Raw genomic sequence first — 24,206 nt, 5'->3', positions numbered from 1 at the left:
ATGGTATCTTGTGGTCCAAATGTGGCCTGCAATATGCTTTGTTTGCTATGCAATGTTTTTGTCTAAACTCAGAATAATAGCCAGCATATAAATATTGAGATATTTCAACTCTCATACATATATTTTAAGAAAATTGCACAAAGATTTTCTTTTGAGAAGCCAGAATTTCCAGGAACACCAGCCCCAGGTTCCTGGGTGGCAACGCTGAGGAGGAGCTGGCTTCCGCTTCTGGAGCCCGACTGCTCCCGTCTGCAGTGTGCCTCCGTCCTCACTGTCCGATGTGTATCTAGCTAGCCTGGCTCCTACATGCATCGAGTTATAATGCCTGTAGGGGGCCTTATTTTACAGGATGACTAGAATGAATAGAAGCAGCTAGAATGAAGATGAGGGATTAGGTCCTCAGGGTACTATAGGGAAGGGATATAAGTTTTATAAAATTGCCTGTTTCTGATGGATGGGTCCCAGAAGAAGCAAGGAAAGTCTTGTCCTACATAAGCCCTATTCAAACACACATTGCACATGTTTTTCTCATGCCCCTTAAGGCCATTTAACTGAAGGAAAAAAGAAATCACAGCATCCTGAAGATACTTTTGTTTGCTGTCAGGCATGTGGGTTCAGTGTTACCCAGAGGTGACCACAGAACACATATCCAGGGATTGTACTAGAAATAAAAGAAAATGAAGATGACCTGTGAATGGCTTCTGTGGCTGAACTGAATGCCACAAGATACAGGATTTGCCCCCAGGAGTGATGTTGAATGGGACAGCGTGTGGCCTGGCCAGCCTGGGGCCTGCTCATTGGGGGGGTCCTCAGGAGGGACTGGATAGCTACCAGCAGAGGCTACGGTGTGAGCATGGCACTCTGTGCCGCTGACTTCAAATCTACACGCACCCCTGTGTGTTTCCAGAGGGTTTACTCTTTCTTTGGTAGCTCTGCTACCTGAAAACCCAGAGCTGGGGGCCAGAAGGATAAGGGGGTTCTCTCTCCTCTCCTTCTCCTTAAGTACTGAGTTGACATCTTAATGAGATGGGTTTCAGGACCTGGCGCCTCCCCTGCTGCCTACATGGATGGACCTGGCCATGTCACATGGCAGTGCAAAAGCAAGGATGTTCCTGCACACGTGCAGAAGAAGAACTTTCTCAGAACGCTGGTGGCAAAGCATGTCCACACCCAGGCACACCAATTCCACTTTGGAACAAAAGAGGCCCCTTCACTAACATCAGCCCAGAATTGGTGGGTGGGACTCACAACAGGGTCGCTGTTAAAACTATTGTTTCACTTGGAATTTGATGTTCCAGAGGCACCTTCCTCCCTAAAAGGGAAGTGTAAGGGGCTGAAGAAAGGAAGTATGCATGCTATAACTGTGTGAATAGCCTCTATTTCCCAAATAGTAGACCTTTTATAGATAGGATCCAAATGGAGGGTTATGTTCAAATTGCTAAAGGCTGCGATCTTCCTTGAGTCCCAGCTGGCAGACGAGGGCAAGATTTTCTTCTACAAGAGAGCCACGAAAACCCAGTGAGACAGAACCTGATACCGAAGACACGATGTCTGCAAGTTCACTTCAAATCTGTTTGCTTTACAGAGTAGTTCTGAGTCCTTAAACTCAGAATGCAAATTAGGACTTACTCATTTCTGGCATTTGGCTGTTGACTCCATCCTAACTTATACTTTCTAAATAAATTCTGGGACTTGGCTAGGTTATGATGTCCTGACACATAACATCAACCCAGTTTTGAAAATTTTTCAGAGGCAAAGAAAAACAAAAGGAAACAAAGTAGGTTTTCTTCAGATACCGCTGAGGAAGTCTAACATTTAGGACTGAAGTGCTGGCTTTGCTGCAGGCCACCAACATGTGATACTGAACTCTGCCTTTTCCCTTTTCTCTGGCCTTTTTTTGAGGGGAAGGGTAGAAAAGTTCTAAAGGACAATTGCAATTCCTTTTTTTCTTATATAATAGATTAAGAGACATAGGAACACCGTGTTTCCAAGGCGCCATACAGAGGAAGATTCTCTGCTGGCTTGGTTGTCATGACCTGCACCCACTGTTCCCATTGTGGCCTCCACTGGCCTTGCTCAGGACTGCCCTGAGGTTGGGTGACAATCATGCTAACGGTTCCTCTCTTTTCCTGTCTGCATCGTTTTCCCTTCCCTCGGCTGTACTCTTTGTTCTACCTCACTGGTGCCTACTTTGCTGGAAAACGGTACTTCAGATACTGTTTCTCACAGTTTTGTCCATGTCATATGTCCCAGAGGTTGAGACTCAGTATGTCTGTGGTGGGGACAATTCTTCCGTGTTTAGGGAACACAGGGCGATTCTGATGCATGCAGTCTGCACACATGCTTTTTGAAAACGAGAAGATGGTTGCTTGGTCCTCATCTTCCTTGACTATCAGCAGCATGGGACAGACCAACGTTCCTTCTGAGAATTTATCTTTAATTCTCTTTCTACCTCACTGGTTACTCCTTATTTGTCTGCTTTGCTTGTTGGTCCACAAGCAACTGAATTCTATTCTTTGGAGTGGCCTTGGGTCCAGTCTTCTGACATTCCCTTGCTCCCATTCACATACATTCTCCAGGTGATATCACTGAGTCCTGTACCTTTAAACACCATCCTTCAGTGTTGTACTGGTAAATGTTTATCTATTAATTCTTTAGAAAAAAAAAGGCCCTGGTTTGTAATGTTTGCCAATTTTCATAGTGTAAATTCCCCCACCAAGCAAACTACCCTCAGTGCCTGAGGCCTGCATTTGAATCAATCAAGTCAGTGGCTATGAGAGGAGAAGAGAGAGAGAAAGCCGAGAGGGAAGGGAAGAGAAGCAGATGGTTGCTTCTCATGTGCACCCTGACTGGGGATCGCACCTGAGATGTCCACACACCAGGGCAATGCTCTATCCACTGAGCCAGCTGGCCAGGGCCATGTGATCGGTTTTTGTAAGACTGGAGAAGCTGACTCCAGTACACTCCCAATTAACATCCACGTTCATATCTCCACTCCAGACCTCTTGCCTAAATACAAAACTTACATTTTTAATGTCCTCCATTTGAGTTTTTAATCGTTATCTCAAGTTTAACACATCCAAACAGAGTTCTTTATCTCCCCAGTCCCGTCTGTCACCCCAACCCGCTGCTCCTGCAGGATTTCCCCTCTTCATGTCAGTGCCAGTCTGCAGTTGGTCAGGAGTCATTCTTGACTCCTCGCTTCTTCTCTCACTCCCCACCCAGCCCATCTGCCAATCCTGTCAACTCCATCTTCTCTCTACCCATTTCTCACTGCCTCCAGTGCATCATCTGGCCCAAACCATCATCATGTCTCATCACAATTAGCAATCCCCTTCACAGTACGCCAGCCTTGGTTACCCCCTTGCTTGTCCTCACATCCCCAAGGGCGCTCTAGCATTATACCTTTGTGCTGTGGTTTCCTCTGTCTGGACTGACTTTCCCCAAATGGCTGCCTGGCTTACTGCCTTATTCCTTCATGTCTTTCCTCAACCATCATCTTAACAGAGAGCCACATTATATACCAATGTGGCACACCTCATCTCCCCTTTTATCTTATCTTGCTATATTTGCCTTTAGAAACCTTATCATGAGAGCAGTTACTTCACTCTATCCCTTGGGCCTAGAACACTGCTTGACATGTAGGAGGTACTAAATAAAAATTTATGGAGTTAATGAATAGGTTGTTGGGTTCTAGATATTACATCCCCCATGGTATTTATGTTCTGAGACTGGTTTTATTTGATTGAACTCAGACCACACACTCCAGAAATAATCAGTATACTTGTAAGCTTTATTGGTTTTCCAATGTTCTAATGGAGAGACTGGTGTGACCATTCGTAAGTAATTTATCCTTGTGCAAATGTGACCCTGGCATTTTTGAAAAAAGTCAGTCAGTAATGGCGGAAAATCATCAGAGGCATATTTATAGACTATCTCAAAATATCCACATACAGATTCTGATTGGGAAGGAAAAGGGCTGCTCCTGAAATCACAAGTGTAAATTGTGTTTTCAGATTTCAAGAAGTTTTTCATAATCAAGTTCTCCGCAAATAACTGGCATTCTCACGTCATAAGGTATATAAATGTTAAATAACTATGTTGTACACCAGAAGCCAATATAATATTGTATGCCAACTTTACTTTTTATAAACTAACCCCCCCCAAAACTAGCATCCCTAAATAAGTCACTTTGTTAAGACTGAGCTTGACACAAATATTCATCTTAATAAGAAAGACAGGCACTTGGCAACCCTACCCTTCAGGTGACAGTTCTGTTTGATTAAAGGTTTGAGTTTATGGGCCCTGGCCGGTTGGCTCAGTGGTAGAGCATCGGCCTGGCATGCAGGAGTCCTGGGTTTGATTCCCAGCCAGGGCACACAGGAGAAGCTCCCATCTGCTTCTCAACCCCTCCCCCTCTCCTTCCTCTCTGTCTCTCTCTTCCCCTCCCACAGCCAAAGCTCCATTGGAGCAAAGTTGGCCTGGGCGCTGAGGATGGCTCCATGGCCTCTGCCTCAGGCACTAGAATGGCTCTGGTTGCAACAGAGCAACGTCCTAGATGAGCAGAGCATCGCCCCCTGGTGGGCATGCCAGGTGGATCCCGGTCAGGCGCATGTGGGAGTCTATCTGACTGCCTCTCCATTTCCAACTTCAGAAAAATACACACACACACACACAAAAAAGGTTTGAGTTTATGACCATATGTATGTATATACCTATATATGCCAGACATTGTTTTAGGTTGTGGGGAGTATTAGAAAAACTGACCACATCCTCTGAGGTAGTTAGTTATTAAGTGACTTGAAAAGAGAAAACAAAAGATTGAAAAAATTCACAGATGTGGTTCATCCACTCCCAGATTAGAAAACAAAGACCCATGGCCATAGTTTCTTCTATATTGTTTCATGCACATAAGATAATATTGTTCTCAGAGGCATGCTGATGAAACAACACAAGTGAAAGTGGATTCTTTTCAACTATGTGCTCAAAGAAACTCTTATGTTACACAGGTGGATAGTATTCATTCTGCTACAGCAATTTATAAGCAGTCTGATTTCAAAACACCTACAGAAAGTGTTCTAAGAATATGTGATTGGTTTTGTGAACATAGCTGCAAGATGGCATGTGGAGAAACCTGGAAGGGGCTTTGTCCATACGCCAATGGAGAAGAGCTGTGCAGGAGGAGCTGGGCTGGATATTTCTGATTTCAAACTGACTGGCAGTCCTGCATGATACTAGCCTCTCCAACTTTAGAAGGCTGAGTTTAATCATCCAGAAAATGATCTCAATGTGCTGGTTACTGCATAGGATGTCTCAGGATTATGGACCCAACTTGCAAGGAGCTTAAAAGTGTTTTTTTCCCCTATTGGGAATAGCACTTTTGACTAAAAAATCCAACATAATCGACCTATTTCTTTCTTTTTCATGTGAAGACACAAGAACGCACAGGAACTAGCTAATTCTTCTTAAGCTAGCATTTGAGCAGAGGTTCTCAATATGGTTGCACATTAGAATCATTGGGGGGCTCAAATACTGATGTGTGGGTCCCCTCTCCAAAGATTCTAACATGCATTGGTCTGGCAGACAGCCTGGGCATTGGGATTGCTAAGGCTCCTCAGGTGCTTCTGATGTGAAACCAAGATAGAGAAGCACTCCTTTAGGGTGAGCCATGGAATTTGACCTATGATGCTAGTGAGAGTCCCAAGAAGTAGTCAGGACTTGGGGAGGAGTAGTCTAAATAGAGAAACTATCATCTGGTTTTACATTAAGCACAATATCCACCCTTTGGTGCAGGACGGTGACACTCTTGGGGGTCCTGATCATTGGAAGAGAGTTCCAGTTCTGCTTTCCACACCAGCATGGCCAGAGGTGGATTAAGGTCAGTTGAGGCCTCAGGCACAGAAAAAATTATTGGGCCCCTTACATTAGAAAAGAAGTGCAAAGTTGGGGTTTTGCCAGGCCCTTCAGAAGTTGGGGCCCAGTGTGCCTGCCATTAAATCTGCCTCTGAGCATGACGAATAAAACGTCTGTAGCGGAAGCAGTAGGAACAGCCTTTCCACCATCCAATCTCATTCTGGCCAAGATGAAAGTCATTGGTTTAACTTGACATAAGCTGCTGTCAGAAATGAAATCAATGTTGGTTCACCAAGCTGAGGTCACTTAAAACTGTATCAGACTAAACAACATGGACAAAATGGTCTTCAGTGCAGCTTGTGAACCAGAGTCCCTGAGATTTCATGTTCTTTATTCTCCAGAGAGGTGTGTATTTATAGAAGAAACAAAACCCTATGCGGGATGAGGGGGTTGGATAATAATATGTGTGACTACCCTGATCTGTTAACAGTTTCTTGGCCGTCTGCTTTCAATGGTAATAAATATTCACTAAAAGCCGTCTGCTGTATATGTTTTTGATAGTCTTACACTTGCCTGCATGATTACATTCAGAATGTAAGCACGACACACTTAACTATAGAGATTCTGTTGTATTCTGAATTCTTAAGTTAGCTAGTTTAGCAGCTGTGATAATGTAATGATTTGCAAAATTATAGACTGGCAATATGTCAACCTGGAGTAACACATCAAATAATGAATAACGTGGGTGCAAAAAAATTTAATTTATACTGTGTTAAAAATACTGCTCCCAGAAATATCACACCACTTCAATTTTTCCAAGACAAAAAACAAACAAAAACAACCCTTTTACTCAAATATTCAAATAATTGTGGTAAAAGAGAATGCTTTCTTGTTTCTTTTTTTCCCAACAGAAATGTTAAATTTACATTTAGTCTGAAGAGACGTATCATCTGAGTCTGGTCATTTGTGTGTGCACACCCTTTGAATGACTACAAGATTTATGGTATGGACTTAGAGTTCAAAATACATAGGAGAAGAGTATGAATCTCCTCTGTTTGTATTAACATGTAAAAGTGGACACATTTTCCACCAGCAATAATGGGGCTCATGGTAATTTAACATAAGAAGTGAGGTTGTTTCTGTTAATATTGTAACTCTGGTCCTCTTCCCAAATTTTCTCACTAAAGACAATTTATAAGAACTTTCAAATTTCATTCATTTTCTCATCTAGTGAATATCTATAACACTCCTGTTTCTAACGAGAGTCCAAGATGCACTCCCTGCTCTCAGAGCTTGTCGTCATGTAGAGGATGGACGTGATGGAAACAGGATGGAGGGAGGAGGATTCAATACAGTGTGACCTGTGCTCTTATATGGGAAATGCAGAGGGCTGTAGGAGTCAGAAGGAAGAGCTCTTTGGGGAGGGGATGGGGACCCTGGAAAGGCTTCCACAGGATGTTACCATTAGACTGAAGAAGGGTGAATAGAAAGTTAAAAAGGTGAGGGAAGAAGGCAGTGTATGTCAATTTGACAAAAGCCTGTGCAAAGGCCCTGAGGCAAGGAAGAGCACAGGAGTTAGGATATATAGGTCTGGATGGTAGAGAGGATAAAACAATGGGGAGACAAGCATCCTTATTAAGTGAATGCACTAAATGTTGAAACCAGTGGTTTTCAACATTTTTACACCTGTGGACAGGTGAAAATAGGAGAATTATTTCAGGAACCACTAAGACAGAAATCAGCCTAAGCATAAGTGAATTTGACTAAGATCATTGAGTCTACAATCTTCATACCACATCAGAGTGGTTACTCTTTCACGTACTGGCACGAAATTTCTGGTGGGCCAATCTGCAGACCAGTGGCTGAAAAACACTGCTCCAAACAGCACAGGCTGGGCCACATTGAGCTTTGCTCACTTAGGTTTTGGTCCTGTAACAGTAATTACCAACATGAAACTATTTCCTCAGATCGTAGGATCCTAGTAACTTAATAAAGCATTCACCCCTGCTCCAAGGCAAACTGCCAGAAAAAAATGTCCACATTTGCCTTTCCTTCACTCATTTATATGTTATGTTCTTTCATTCATTAGAATTTTCCATGAAGTTCAGTTTTACCTTTGGAGTGAAAACATCTGGCTTTAGAGGTAGGTGAGCCTATGGAAATAGTGGGCTTGAGCAGGTTTAATTATTGGCATAGGTGTGCAAAGAGTTAGAAACACTTTGTTTTCCATGTGTCTTACATACGATTGAGAGTCTAGAAAAGGGCATTTATTTCCAGGAAGTAACAACTGTTTTGGCTCTTTCGCGTGAATATCCCTCCAGGACCGCCCTGGGTGACAGTGAGGTATGACTAAGAATGTGTGTAAAAGGCCATCAGTTATTAAATACACAATTCAAGTGGTTTTTCACTCAAAGACAAGCAAACTTAAAAAAAAAGGCCTTTCATCAATGATTGATTTCTATATGCCAGGTATCATGTTAGATTCTTACATATAGTATCTTAAATCTTTAACATATGAAAATAAATATTCATTAATGCAGGTGAAGAAACCGAGGCTGAGAAAACCTGGGCCACTTTGTCAGTTCCACATGATAATTAGTTAGGGACAGTGTGGCTGCAAACCTTTCCGCCCTTCCCTGCTGCTCCCTGGAACACCTAAATTGTCTTCATTTCCTTTTTTTTATAACTTTTTTTTTAATTTTAATTTTTTATTTACAGAGATAGAGAGAGGGATAGATAGGGACAGACAGGAACAGAGAGAGATGAGAAGCATCAATCATTAGTTTTTTGTTGCGACATCTTAGTTTATTGATTGCTTTCTCATATGTGCCTTGACCGCGGGCCTTCAGCGGACTGAGTAACCCCTTGGGTCCAAGCTGGTGAGCTTTGCTCAAGCTAGATGAACCCACGTCAAGCTGGCGACCTCGGGGTCTCGAACCTGGGTCTTTCCGCATCCCAGTCCGACGCTCTATCCACTGCGCCACTGCCTGGTCAGACGTCTTCATTTCTTATATAGCTGAATTAAAGTCTTATTATACTGACTTAAAATTGTTCTTTTTATATAAACCTGTAACCCTAATCTCCCCTGTTTTACCAAACTTAGCATCTTATATATTTTTTTCTGTTTTTTGCCATGCCTGGCATTGGGATGGACTCATGGAAGTCTGTGAAAACATGTGAAAAAGAACCTGCCTCCTAGCCTCAGCGAGGGTGTCTGTAATCCGGATTTTTTTTTTTTTTTTTGTATTTTTCTGAAGCTGGAAACAGGGAGAGACAGTCAGAAAGACTCCCGCATGCGCCCGACCAGGATCCACCCGGCACGCCCACCAGGGGCGACGCTCTGCCGTGACCAGAGCCACTCTAGCGCCTGGGGCAGAGGCCAAGGAGCCATCCCCAGCGCCCGGGCCATCTTTGCTCCAATGGAGCCTTGGCTGCGGGAGGGGAAGAGAGAGACAGAGAGGAAGGAGGGGGTGGGGGTGGAGAAGCAAATGGGCACTTCTCCTATGTGCCCTGGCCAGGAATCGAACCCGGGTCCCCCGCACGCCAGGCCGACGCTCTACAGCTGAGCCAACCGGCCAAGGCTTGTAATCCGGATTTGATGAATATCTTAGCATCCTTAAAAAGGTGCATTTCTTCTCTTTCAACTCAATGCCCAGGCAGTTGGAAAACAGAAACAATTGCCAGTGCCCTAGAAATCATCAGTTATTCTCCCAGTTGGTAGCATCTCTGCCTTTGTAAGTCTGCCATATTCCCTTGCATGTGAAGTTCTGGTGGCAGGTGGGCTGTAACCAATTTCTCAGGGCCACACTGCAATATCAAAGCACACCAGAGAGCAAAGTGATGGAACATAGGCTAAATGGCCCAGTACCTAATTTTGGCCCTGCTCTGTCATTGGCTGTATGTCCCAGAGAGATTAAGTCTCTCCATGCCTTGGTTTCCCTGTTCAAACATGACAAAAGTAATACAGTAATCCCATTCTCTGTGTAAATGATTCATGATGGTAAAGTAAGGTGATGGATAAGAAGGCGCACCGGTATAAAGGTGTTATAGAAACGCGAAGCCTTGGCATCACTAAATAGCGCGAGACAACTCCAGTGATTGTCAGCCTTCAGGCTGCTCATGTAACTGAAAAAGCTGCCATTGCTATGAGTGCAGGGAGTCCCCAGATTAGAAAGCTGGTCCTCAGTGTCTTCCCTTAAAGCAGATGCCATTTCTTACCTTTCCTGCCCTCTTTTTATATAAACATAAGACTGATCCTGAATATTGTCATAAAATCAGCAACAATATAAAACATCCAATTGTAACTGACATGACATCATATATTCTAATTAGTCTCTCTCCCCCTTGTGGGAGAGGATGGGATGGTGGGCTCATAGAAACACAGGACACTTTCGTTGTGAGTAATGTCCCTGGGGTCCCAGCCACACTGCTTCCATCTAGCAATAGACAGTAATAGCGTGTCTGATGCTCCAATGATGGGCGTGCTTCTCCTAAGGGCCCAGAGCTTTCAGGTCAGGCTTCTAAACCCTGGGCAACATTGGCTTGTTCCCAAGGGCAAAAACCAGGTCTCTGTATTTTATACGTGACACTGTGTTCATATATTGTCAGTTTTTCAAAAATTGGTGAACAATGAATAACAGAAATGGTAACTGCATACATCTTGATTTATTAAACTTTCAGCTGGAAATTATAATGCTTAAATGAAGGTTTCCAGGTTACTGTGGATTTTTGTGTGTGTGTGTGTGTATGTAGGGTAACTCTTTCATTAGTATTGCCATGAGATACAACTCCAGTGTATACAATTCATGTTTCCAAGCTAGTGTTTGTGAACAGAATCTATTAAATAACCTTAGTTACCATACAGATCAAAACATTTTCACCAGAGCTTAAAATCACATTCAACATAAACCTGAGAAATTTATAACTTTTGCAATAACTGTTGGTCCTATGCTCTAAAGCCCCTGGTATAAAAGGAACTGCACAGTAGGCACTGAATACATACAAGCTGATGACCCTGATATTGAGCACAAGAGAGATGTCTTACTCTAAAGACCTACACATAACCAGAACAAGAAGTTATGTTTTTTTTCATTGTTACTCAAATGGCGGAAATAAATATAACTCATCAAAAGTCAGGAAATCAACTCTTCTTAAAAGTCTAGATAGCCCTTCCATATTTTTAAAGCTTTAATTATTCTTTCCTTAAATTTACAAGTCACTGAGTAGTAAGTATACAAACCTGGAAAAAGTTACTTAAATTAAACACCGTTCCCCTTTATAAAATGTGGCAGGTTGTTATCGATCAAGAGAGCCCCTTGCCTTGTTGATCTCAAATTAGACCTAAAGCATCTAAGTAGACGTCCAGAGCTCACAAAGGGGCCTGCCATGATTCAAACAGGGGCTCTGGGGGTTTCTGAGACCGACCAACGATTCCACCTCTACATGAGTGTAGGCACTGTCCCCACACAAAGGGGCCTGCCACGATTCAAACAGGGGCTCTGGGGGTTTCTGAGACCTACCAACGATTCCACCTCTACATGAGTGTAGGCACTGTCCCCACACAAAGGAGCCCAGCATTTCGAGGACAACTAGCTTTGCATTAACTACAGTCATCACCCAAACTGCATCTGCCACTCCAGAGAAGTAAATATTCTTGGTATTGTTTTACAAGAGCTTCTCTGCCAGGGGCTACGGTAAAGTAAGTATGCCTTCAGAAAATTAACAGTAATTTTGAGCCAAAATCTATGTTAATAAAAAACAATCAAACAAAAACAACAAAAAGCCCCCACAAAAACCAAAAGGATAGCAAGGTATTTGAAACAATAGTAACAAACAACAAAACAACAGAGGTGATTTTAACCAACCAGGTGTATAACTTAAATCCTCAAGGTGTCACAACTCCTTTAACGTCATCATTAGCCCCTTTGAAGACGCTGTCACCCAGAAAGGAAATTTGCAGCCTGCTGCACTAACGGATCTGTTTCACTAAACACAGAAGAGAACGGGTTTCACAGCCCCTGCAGCACATCAGATGCTTTCCTCCACAAGCACTCACATCTTTCATATCCATTACAGGGGGCACCCCCCACCCAATCTTGTCCTTCCTTAATCTCTAATGCACCCCCCCACCTCACATGCATAGCTGACAAAAATTTTTGTTTCAAATCATTACCATTTTCTATTATGAAAAAAATTACATATGACTTAGTATTCGACAACCCCAGGAATTTGAATTTTTCAGGAAAACAGAACTAGCAGAGAGAGGTTATATACAATGAAATCAAACATCACCCTTTCTTTGGAGCAATTGCTGGGTGAAAACAAACAGCCGGCTGGGTCGCTTACCCTCTCCACGCTGCGTCTTCTCAGAGATCCATAAGGAATTTTCAGTAAAAGTCTTTGGGATCTATTCGGAGCCACTGCAGCCTGAACCACCATGGTGTAGAGCTGTGTGTGTGAGTGTGTGTGTGAGTGTGTGTGTTTGCGCGCGCGCGCATGCAGGAGCGAGTTCCCAGCAAAGGGAGAGACAGAGGCTTCCTCAAAACAAAGTTATGGTCTCCTGGAGGTTTTCCAAATATCAAATAACTGAAAGAGTTTTTCTTTTGACCATATGAGTCAAGATGTGGTTTGTAAGAAGGTGGGGGATGGGGAAGAAGAAAAAGAGCCCAAGTTATGCAAGTTGAGTACATGCACTCTTAGCAGCGTAGCTTTAGCTCCCTCCGGTCTGTCCCTGTGGGTCTGTCCCTCCGTGAGGCTGTATGTCCCAGAGGTGGGCAAGTAACGCTTCTGGGGAGAGTGATCCAGAAACGTCAACTTTGTTTCTCATGGCTTCAGATGGTAACCAGGTCAGTCGTCTAATCAGAGCTCTCTCAGACGTATTATTTATTCTATCACGTGATGCTGGAGCCCCTCGGCTGTACAGCAGGTCACATGCTCACCTTAAAAAGACTATTTGGAACATCACCATCTGGTGCGGAGATTACGGTCAAATCCTGTGTTCTGATTTCACTCTCTTCCCAACACAGGAAAAAATATTTGAAGACCAGTGACATACATAGCACTCTGGGGACTTGGGGGGAGGGTCCCTCTTGGTAGTCATAGATTATACGTATAACCCTGAGAGTCAGACAATCATATCTGCTTTTTTCCTCCTGCTTTCCAACGCATAGAAAATAAATACAATTAATTATAAATGTGAATGCAGCCCACAAAGAGAAAGTGTGAGAGAAGGAGAAAAATGTTTGTATCATGTGGTTCAGATGAATCAACTACAAGCTACTTGCATTTGGCACCTCCTCATTTAAATGTCTGTCATAGAACAGTTATTTTTCTGTGTGTCAGTAAACGTAAAGGAGTTATGTTTGATGATACAAGGCCCTGAAAACAATCTGTCCAAGCTCACACTGCCCCATCACATTTGCCTATTATTTTCTAATCTTATTGTATAATTTCATATCAGGTGATCTTCTTAGGTTATCTGAAGGTCTAAAATTTTAACTTTTTGTAATATTGTGTAACTGATAAACTGTTTACTTGCCCCCCCCCCAATTGCTACTCTTCCCTGAAGCTGATTACTCCTGTTGCAGAGACAATTACTATAAAGAAAAATAAGTAGGGGGCTTTCAGGACTGGAGGTATTTTAGTCTTCTGTTTTTAAGCATATTTCTTACATCCACTGCTCTTCTCTGCTCTGGGTTTTATGGAAGAGATGCCATTTCCTTTGCAATTTTCCCATGCTTTGGGGTGTTAACCTGATATCGCTCATATACTTTGGGAACCAGCTTATATTTACTCTCTACAGAGCAGTTTATTGAAAACGATGGAAAAGAACGTTCTGTTTATTCAAAGAATCTAATAGGAAGTGGGGGTGGGTTGTGAAGGGAAGGAGTGGAATTTTATACAGCTATAAAATGAATCAGGAAAAAGGCTCTGAGAAGGAGGGTCTGGGTGGGGGCAGGGGCGGGCAGGCTGGAAACGCGGGTCTGGTCACCCAGCGCAGACACACATTAAGAGGCAGTTAAAGAAAGCATCAAGTTGATGTGGGAAATACCAAATATAAAACAATCGGGCTTTGTTCGTAATTGGTTCCATATGTGCAGTGGGAGAGTTAGAGGGTGAGAGAGAAGGGAGCGACAGGGAAGGGTGGAGAGCTCTGCGGCAGGACCGGACCGGCAAGTGTCTTCAGGGAGGTAGTTCAGGCTTCCTACCTTTTCTCCTATTTCTCACTTCCTTCCTGCACAGCCTGGTTTCAATTTATTTGGGGGTGGAAATAAATCTGGAAGGATGCCCAATTATTTGGCCAAATCAGTAGAATCTCTTTCCTTTATAAAACTCCGCTTCACTACGTAACAGTGTTGAACAAAGGACAGGCACATTTTCAAAGCATTTATTTGTCTGGAGTCTTGGGAATTTTTCCGTCTCGTGCAGTTGGAGAGGGGGCAATGGATCAGATCAACTGAGAAGTCCCTGTCTCCTTCCTGACCCAGGCGAGGGCAAAGCCCCTGGGAGCTGGCTTTATTTATATTTGACTAAATACAACTTCCTGTTTCCCAGGGGTATTAATGAGCATTTCACCGAAGAGCTTAAGGAGTCATTGCATAGTTCAGATCATAAAGGACACTTTGATGAACTAAGTGCAAATAAAGCAAAAACATATGCAATTGATTAAGGTTAAAATACATATAGAAGAGAATGTTAATGGAAACAAAAATAATCCTGGGCCAGACTCCCACACATTTGAGGCCCACACATTTCATTCGCCTCGGGGACAGGAAGCATGATCATTTCTCATGTCAGCACCAGCACCTCCTCCCAGCGAATGGAGAGGAGAAGGTGGCTCAGAGCTCTCCCCAGTCCTCACAGGGTAGGTAGCCACCCCCTCAGAGAGATTGGAAGGCTCTCAGAGGTCAGCTTGTCCAAGACTATCTTTCTGATCGTGGGTGTTTGAGATTTATATATTTAAAATTAATTATTAAGTCTTAAGTATTTATTTCTAGAAGGCCATTGCTATCATACAAACATGTTACCCTGGAGGGGATATGCACACATACCTTAGTGCATATGACCACTTCAGGAGAGGTAAGGGAACTTAATGTTTACTGAGTACCCAGTACTTGCCAAGCAACATGTGGAAGTTCAGTAAAGCTGTCTCAATGGCAGAACTGAGTTTTATTATCTATATTTTACAGGTGATGAAACTGAAGCTGAGGGAGGTTTGAAAAGTTGACTAAGATAACACAGAATTGTCAAAGCCAAGGTGAAAACCAAGGTCAATCTATTTGATTTCAAGGCCTGGTATGGTCCTTTATACCCTCATATGTCACAGAGGACTTGATCAGATTACATCAGGTTGTAAATCCAGAAAGGAGATATATCCAAGGGCCCATTAGGAAAGTGAAAATAATCTCTGTAATTAAAAAAAAAAAAAAAAGATAATTTCAGACAGGAAATAGTATTAGATTTAGCAAGTGTGGAGTCTTTGATGTCTGTTCGAGTTACACACAGGTGATGGAAGAGGAAGGAGCCCACAGAAATTGGAGAGGAAGCCAAAAACTAACTTAGCAAGAGCATGTTTCTGCCAGGGTGGTGGATGGGGGGTCCCCTGTGCATCCAGAGAACTGTGCAAGGGGCACGGGACAGATGGACCAATGGGGCCGGGACAGGTGCCAATGAACCCTGGGGAGGTCAGGCAGAGAGGATACACTTCTGTCCCGGAGCCCCTGAAGCTGCTGCCTTTGATGCCTTTTGGAACACTCAAAGGCAGTGAAGTTTTTGGGTTGTTTGTTTTGAATGTTTCCTTCCCATCTCAATGAAAATGTTTATATTTAAACTCTGAAACAAAAATGCATAGGAATCAATTGAACCATATTTCAGAAAAATCAATGGTCTTGAGACACCAAAGCAAGATCTATCAAGTCAAATGGGTATTCTTGGTCATGAATGGCACAGTCATGGAAAAGGGTGTTGAGGATGAGGGCCTGTCAGAGAGAAAGCAATTCACACCTCCAGTGCAGAGAAGGGCCAACCCCAATGGGCCAGCATGCATGGGCATGGGCAGTGCTGACTCACAAGTCAGGCCCCGGCTGTGCTGGTGCACACTAACAAGCTGTGGGCAGGATGGGTCATTTTCTGACAGAGTACATGGCACAGACATGGGGACTGGTCATTATGACTTCTAGGCTCTGTTCACAGTAAGCCTCACATAGTAGACTGAAGTGTTGTTCCAACTATTGGTCTAGTGCCTGAAATGACCATTTGAGAGGCTGACCTTTTGGCCATCTGAAAACCCACGTGTATGCACATCTTACCTCAGTGGAACTCACTAGCACAAGTACACTCACTTGTAACACTTTCATTCATTTGGCAGAATACAAGAAGAATGGTCTATAGAACAGAAATGTCGGCTTGGGCAAGGGGGTTGGTAACGGCCACACTGCACAGTAGGTGCCATAATGAAGCTTCAGGGTCAGGGGGCAACCTGAAGCCACCCTGAGCTGGGGTCAGGGCCAAAGAGCAGTGAGTTGAGAAGTGCTGAGATGGTGAGCTGCAGTGCCCTTCCAGAAAAGCTGGGCAGAATCCATTCAGAAAACGAATCTCTTTTCTTTTTGTTCATTTTCATTCTTTCTCTGGTAAAAGGTGAAATATCACTTACATGAAGGAAACAAAGACAATAGAAAACAGACAGTGTGGATGCCTCTTTTAATGTCATCTCAAGTAAAGTTAGCAGGATGTGACAAGGGGGCTCTTTCTCAATTTATTGGAGAGCCCGAGACAATGGGTACGAGCCATTCTCACCTTCCACATCCACTAGGGGACTTGGGATGGAGGGGCTGAGAACAGTTCTGAAGCCCTAAGTTGACCTCAAGCTTCAGAGAGGAGTCTCTAAGGCTGTGAGAGGAGGAGGAGGGAAGAGGCGGGAGCCCACGGTTCCTTGCCTGAGGCCTGGTAATAGGGGGTCTGAGGAGCTTGGTGGGGAGTGGGCACGGGGAGCTTTCTAAAGAGAAAGAGACCGGCAGAAGCAGCTGGTGGTAGCAAAGGGAAAGAAAGAGTGGGAGGTGCGGAGTAACTTCCATGCCATTGTCCTGGGTCAGCTGTGGCTGCCTGAAAGACTTGGTCTGGGTTCCTCTTAGGCACTCAGTGCATGTGTGACAGCCCAGGGCACCCACCTGGAAGAGCGGGGGTGTGTGGGACCCAGGCGAAGAGAGGAATGTTAGATGACTCACTTGAGGGGATTCCTCACTTGTTCCAGGGAACTGCACTGAGAAACCTGCAGCAAAGGGAACTGGGGGCAGGGCCTTCAAAGACCCAGCAGGTACATCACAATGATGAGAGGTGGGTCTAAACATCTGTCAGTCCCAGAGGGAGAGAGAGCTTCCTGCCCTGACTTCTCCTGTCCGCCTCACCCCTGGACATGCTGACTGAGGCTGCCCGGGAGGAGGGCCCACACACCCCTTGCCCACTGCGGGCAGTACCCAGACTGGAGCAGGGGGCCTGGAAAAGCTGTGGCCTTGAGTGAAAATTGCAGTCGTCAATGACTGCCATGTGAAACAGGTGAGAGGATAAATAGGATGAGATTGACCCAAATATGCACATGAAGGAAACACAGTCCTAACCAATTTGGACAATTCTTGGAATAGGAGGGAGGGAAGTATAGAAAGGAGCTCCTAACTCAGTGAACCTGGGTAATTCATGTCACATCTCATTAGAAAAAGCTGTGACTGAGGTTATGCAAACAGAAACACTGCCTACATCCATAATTTTCTGTTTGAAAAGTGGCCGGAATTCAGGCCAAACATGAAACCTAACATCCCTAAGAATGAAAACATCAAGCAACACACTTATCACCAGACCTCACATGCCCAGGGCCTAGGACATTATCTGAAGTTCACCAGAGCAGGACACTACCTTTTTCTTGATTTTATTTTTTAATTTTTTTCTTTTTTGTGACAGAGACAGGGAGAGGGACAGGTAGGGACAGACAGGAAGGGAGAGAGATGAGAAGCATCAGTTCTTTGTTGTGGCACCTTAGTTTTTCATTGATTGCTTTCTCATATGTGCCTCGAGCAGGGAGCTACAGCAGACCGAGTGACCCCTTGCTTGAGCCAGTGACCTTGGGTTCAAGCTGGTGAGCTGTGCTCAAACCAGATGAGCCCGCGCTCAAACTGGTGACCTCGGGGTCTCGAACCTGGGTCCTCTGCATCCCAGTCCAACATTCTATCCACTGTGCCACCACCTGGTCAAGTGCTTTTTCTTGATTTTAACTAAGGTTTGCATCGACACAGTGCAATGTTGATATTACCCATCTTTGCACAGACTTTGCCTGTTCCTGTGGCATTTGGAAGGGACTGTAGGTAGAACTGTAGCTAGCTTGGTGGACAGATAAATTTTTCCTTCCCTTCCCTACTTTTTTCCCCCTCCCCTCCCCTTCCTTCCTTCCTTCCTTCCTTCCTTCCTTCCTTCCTTCCTTCCTTCCTTCCTTCCTTCCTTCCTTCCTTCCTTCCTTCCTTCTTTCCCTCCCTCCTTCCTTCCTTTTTTCCTTCTGCCTTCCTCCTCTCCCTTCTTCCCTCCCTCCCTTCTTTCCTTCCTTCTCTTCTTTACTTTCCCTTTTCTACTTGGACTATATCTGGGTTTCATTTAATATGTAGTTCTCCATGAACAACCAGGCAAAGAAAATAAAATAAGTTTCAACTGAATTTTCTTGTTTGACTTCTGACTATTATGGCTGGTTAAGGTCTGGAGGACTGGGTAAGTGCCTCTACTACTTGCTTCTGAGATTACCTTGTCTGTGCTCTTCTGGTAATCAATACCAAGCTCTATGATATTGGCCTTGCCCTTGTCTAAACCAATTTTATTGTTTCATTTTATTGCCTATGCCATATCACTCACTCACCAATTATTTTTCTGAGCATCTAATAAAATAATAGCAACTTCCTTGTGTGGCACATTCCATTGCAGTTAATATTCTAAAGGTTTTAAAATATATTGGTTCATTTAATTCTTATGACACTTTATCAAATAGGTACTCTTATTTACCTTACATGAGTATGAAGACAGAGGCAAAGAGAAATGGAGCAATCTGCCCAGGGACACCGTAAGTGGCTTCAGAGTCCATGAACCAGTGGACTGTCCTGTACAGCTGCTATGTATCAGGTACTGGGCCAACAATTGAGGAGATGAGGGAACTTTTGCTCATGAGAAGAGTTTTCTTATAGTATTCAAACTTGGCTCCTCTCTGTGGTGATGCCTGCAGTGAAGTGAAAAAAGCTTATACCTGAATTTGTACCTGAAAGGTTACTGAACACCTACCTAACAGGATGGAATAAAATAATGATTGTGAAAGTCCTTTGTAAATGGCACACATGCACGCGCGCATGCTCTCTCTCTCTCTCTCTCTCTCTCTCTCTCTCTCTCTCTCTCTCTCTCTCTCACTGGCTTGTTTCCACTCTCAATTCGGTATCCTATTTTCCTGCAGTCTCCATTACAACAACAACCTTCCTGGCCCTCACCATCGAGCTGTCTCATTTTGTACATGTGCTATTTTGATGTCCATGTTTTATGTGATGTCCATGTTTTATCCATCTGATTTTTTTTTATTCAGTGAGAGGCGGGGAGGCAGAGAGACAGACTCCTATATGTGCCCCGATCAGGATCTACCCGGCAAGCCCCCTATGGAGTGATGCTCTGTCCATCTGGGGCATTGCTCCATTGCTCAGCAATGGAGCTCTTCTTAGCCCCCGAGATGGAGGCCATGGAGCCATCCTCAGTGCTCAGGGCCAACTCACTCTAATCAAGCCATGGCTGCAGGAAGGGAAGAGAGAGAGAGAGAGAGAGAGAGAGAGAGAGAGAGAGAGAAATGAGAGGGGGAGGATGGCAAAGCAGATGAGCACTTTTCCTGTGTATCCTGACCAGGAATTGAACCCAGGAATTGAACCCAGGACATCCACATGCCAGGCTGACACTACCACTGAGCCAACCAGCCAGGTCCTATCCATCTGATTTCCTAAAGGTCATCCAGCTTAGTCACATATTTAGGGGGATAAATAGGCATTTCTTGGACATTCCTGAATTTTCTGTTTAGTATGTTTCATTTGAGTAACTAGGAGAAGAGAATCAATTACCCCAGCATAAGATCCTCTATCTCCATCAGTGCAAAAACATACATCCCATTACGAAGGAAACCAGACCTTCATTCTGCCAGGTTAGCAAGAAAATGTAGCACTTGCTGGATGAAAACCTCACATTCTAATTGGACATCTCAGGATCTTACTCAATCTTGATGGCCATGAACAAGCTGTAGAGAATGTCAAGTAGAAAATATTAATAGCCTGTGTGGAGGATTAGTCTATATTCTGTCTTTACATCCCTTGCTTCATGGACACCAAATACCAGGCTCATTGGCATGCTGACAGAGTTATTCAACTGTTCACCCATGGAAAGAGGGAGCCGGCAGAGATCCTGCTCACCAGCACAGAAGATTTTATTCATCTGCACGAAGGTCCTTCACATCTGGTCTTGGTATGCTCTGCCCCATCAGAGCACCACTTGCCCTCCCCAGTAGGAAGCTAAGTCAGGCAATCAATGGTTGCAGCCTGGGATAATGGCTCTTCTGCATGGTGGGAATAGCTTTCAGCATGTGCTATTAGGAGTGATGTCATGTCCAGGTCCTGACAAATCCATAAAACTTCTAGGATGCCTGTGTGATTAAGTAGGTAATAAGCTGCCTGGTGTGGGGCAGGCCATGTGGTTTGGCTTTTGAGACCACTCTGCAAAGCCCTTTCTCACATGCTATCTGTTGTGGATGGTTTTGATAACAAGCATTGATTTGCCATATTTATAAAGTGAAGTTTGCACAGGGTAAACTGTTAACTGCACCTTGAATGGCAAAATAAATAATGTCCTTATCCAGGGTATTGGCTACCCAGGACTAGTGGAATATATGTAGTACACATTTTAAAACAGTCAATGGATGTCGACTTTTTATTTTTACTAGGTTTAACTTCTAATTTTCAGGTGTTTTAGATAAGCATTGAGTGGCTAATGATTAACTTTTTTCCCCCCAAAGTTTCACATGTCATTTTCTTCAATAGGAGAATGGTTCATTTTTGTTTAATCCCTGGGGTACTGCAAAGGACGATGGCTTTCTTTTGGGCTGTCAGATAGCTTTCTCTCCTTTGCCCAGGAACATGTCACTCCCAAGGACAACTGCCCATTTGCCCAGGGGTCTCTGAGATAAGCCACGTGGTCTGAACATTCCCAAGGGTAAAAAAGAAAAGCACGGCTCTGTTAGAAAGATGGCTGCCTGGAAGTCTCACATCCTGGGATTATGGTTTATCTTGAGTGTGCCATGGAGGATTCCTAATGTCTCAGAAGTCAAAAATACCAAAGGGTTTCTCAGTAGGAGATTGTGACCAGAATGGGCAAACTCTTAGATATTTCTCTTTAAACAGACAAATCATTAGACTTAAATGAGGATGGACAGGGGATTCTAATTATCACTGCTTGCTTAGGGGTATTCCATTCTATTTGAATTTTAGACGTCTATAGTATGAATATAGATAAGAGTGCTGTGAAAATTAAATGAGATAGTAGATGACAATGAGAACAGATTCTGACTTAACATATATAAAAACGTATTTTAGAGCTTATTCTGTGAGCAAGAAGGATTCATTAAAAGTTGCATTTTGGGAGGAAGTGATACCATCTAGCCTACATGTTTTTTAGCTTAAGTGATAGAGAATAAATGGTACAATGGAGAGACAAGATGTATTAGAGAATAGGGGAGCAGTTATAACATTGTTGCAATTGTCCAAATAAGCAATGATTAAGTCCCAAAGTTAGGATAGTGGTGTGAGATTTAACACAAGAAGTTGGGGAGTGATAAATGGAGAGGGAGGGAGGTGGGCAGTGTTTTCCTACAGTAACAGGACTAGAGCAGGAGAAGAAGGTTTGGGGAGATGAAACTGAGGAGTTCTAGACATACAGAATAACTTCTGATGCCAGAACATTTTGACGTGGAACTTAAGAGTCAAACATAGAAATATAGCTCTGAGTTTCAACAGCAGACAAGTAACCATGAGACAAGTTATTAGTTAAATGTAAGGGTAGATATTCAAGAACTAAAATTTTACTGCTCGCTCATCTTTTCTCAGAAGTTTGCTGGAAGACAGTCTCCAACAGAACAAAGTTAGACCTACAGAGAGAAGAGCATGATTTCTAAGGAAAGAACTTATCACAGGAGAGGTAAAAAGGGAGTTCTCAGAATAATGGAAAAGAGGAGCTTCAAGAAGGCGGTCATGCAAGAGCCTCAGAAGCTGGCCCGGTTGTTGTGGGAGGATGAAAGGACCCAGGAAAGTGTCTTAAAAATAAGAAAAAGAGAGAATATGTTTATTGTTTGATGAGTTTCCTGGATTGAGAGGAGATACATAGTTCTGTTGAAGAATTTAGAGAAAAATGATTGAGGGGTACATAGAATATTAAGCAAATAATGAAATAAGGCAATTATTAACTCCTGGAAAAATAATGTCATAAAATTCAGGATGTGTAGCCATAGCATACAATATATCTCAGCTGTAAACAATATTTGGTAGTCATAATAAAACTGAATTTTGAAAAAAACCTGAATTTTGATTTAAACTCTGCTAGAGATATATTGAGAAGAAAGAAGAACTATGTGTGTTCTTAGGGATATGGAGTGAGGCTGGAAGTAAGTTAAAGCCTCATCTTTCGGGGTGGCAGCATAAAATGTCAAAAGTTGAGTAATTAAGAAATCCCAGTATAATTATATTGATGAGAAGCCCTGAAGTAACTGCTAGAAGCAACGGCTGAAAGGGATGTCCACAGCTGGCCCTGGCGAGAGGGGCTCAGGAATGGCGAGAAAGACTCTAGGTGGGTTTTTGTTGTTGTTGTTGTTTATAAGCCCTAGAGTACTCTAGAACATTACAATGTTATTAACATTACCATGAAGGTGTATTGTTTTGATAAAAATAAGAATTAAGTTCTAAACATAAGGAGCAATGTTACAGAGAGTTTAAGCCAGATCAGAGCCGAGAGCCATGGGGAGGACTTGGAAGGTAGCTGGTGGCTTTGAGAGGTCTGCATGGAGTGCTGTGAGGACAGCTGGAGCCACTGTCTCTTCCTGAGTGAACAAACTTGAATCTAGATATTGGGTTATTTAATGCAACAAACAGTAGTTTGGGAGACTGGCTTAATTTCCTCTGTTTTCTTTTCCTTCCGAGTATATTACGGCACTCTTAGTCCATGGGTCTGCTCGCAACACAGCCACTGGATGCAAAGCCTCCAAGTTATACTTTGGACAGAAGCCCCTTATATCCTTTGAAACGAGATGAGGACAGACAGACAGGAGGAATAAGACAAATGCATCAGCAGTGCCTTTCTCAACAATTCTGGTGCTCGTCCTGAAGGGTCATTCATACATGTTGACTGACCTCACCTTCTGTGCTCTTCACGTTGGTGCGGTGTTGTGTATGTGTGTTTGTGTGTGTATATACGCTCATTCACACAAATGTGTGTGTTATTTTTGTTCATGAATCCAGCAGCACTACGGCAGCTATAGGAGCCCCAGAGTGGTGACATCTAATTATGAAACAACAGGTCTGATGTGTCCGTTTTTTTTTTTAAATATTGGAAATGATCATTTTTTATAAATAATAATTTGACCAGCAAGTTCAACAGAAAGAGCCAAATGTAGACAGGTCTTTCTGTTGACCCCTCTTTTTTAAAAAAAGTTTTTATTAATTTTAATTTATTGTGTTAACATGGATTCAAGGGGTGGGGAGTGAGGGAGTAATATGTCCCTTTTCTCTCATCTTGCAGAAGCCTTGTAATCCCACACAACCCCTAGTGGCCTTTTGTAATCCTAGAAAGAGTCAATATGGAAACAGCTGTTCTTGAGATAGTGGGGTGACATCCTAATGAGCATGCTATGAGCTGTAGAGAAAATTCAAAACTAATGGCCCTCTGATGGAAGTACTCTCTCTAGGCAATTAGACTCAGGTGAGAAAGCCTTTAGTCCTTAGCAAGGATGAAAAGATAAATACTATTTTAAGGATGTCAAGTGCTCTCATTCTTATGTGAGTTTTCATCCTCCCAATCCTTATGGGATGTCAGACATTCTTCCTGACTCTCTTCTGGGAAGTGGCTTTGGAAATACTGCTCAAAGTCACCTTGCTCAGAAACCCCCTCACAGAAACTCAGCTGGCGAGCTGAAGTAGCTGAGCACAGTCCTGTCCCCCAGGGCCCCATCCCCCATCAGCTGCAGACCAGGTGCATCCTGCCAACTTGGCTTGGGGAAAACAGCCACATCTCTGTTTAAAGCAGGGAGCAAATGCTGTGCT

At 43.4% G+C, this 24,206-nt stretch overlaps 1 protein-coding gene across 6 annotated transcripts in view; it reads right to left on the bottom strand.

Moving 5' to 3' along the window:
• FRMD4A (FERM domain containing 4A) overlaps nucleotides 1–24,206 on the bottom strand; it is a 681,483-nt gene that overhangs the window by 361,773 nt on the left and 295,504 nt on the right. The window contains exon 1 of one of the 6 annotated variants that reach the window (XM_066279106.1): nucleotides 12,199–12,611. The exons of 4 other annotated variants lie outside the window; for them this stretch is intronic. In XM_066279106.1, coding sequence (XP_066135203.1) covers nucleotides 12,199–12,291 — 93 coding nt within the window. In that variant the 5' untranslated portion in view covers nucleotides 12,292–12,611. Of the gene's footprint in view, nucleotides 1–12,198; nucleotides 12,612–24,206 lie in introns of those variants that run through there. One more of the 6 variants, XM_066279104.1, reaches the window with a different exon arrangement.

Source organism: Saccopteryx bilineata, chromosome 5, assembly GCF_036850765.1.
Source record: "Saccopteryx bilineata isolate mSacBil1 chromosome 5, mSacBil1_pri_phased_curated, whole genome shotgun sequence".
NCBI classification, from domain to species: Eukaryota; Metazoa; Chordata; class Mammalia; order Chiroptera; family Emballonuridae; genus Saccopteryx; species Saccopteryx bilineata.
This window is presented reverse-complemented; position numbering and strand designations above follow the sequence as displayed.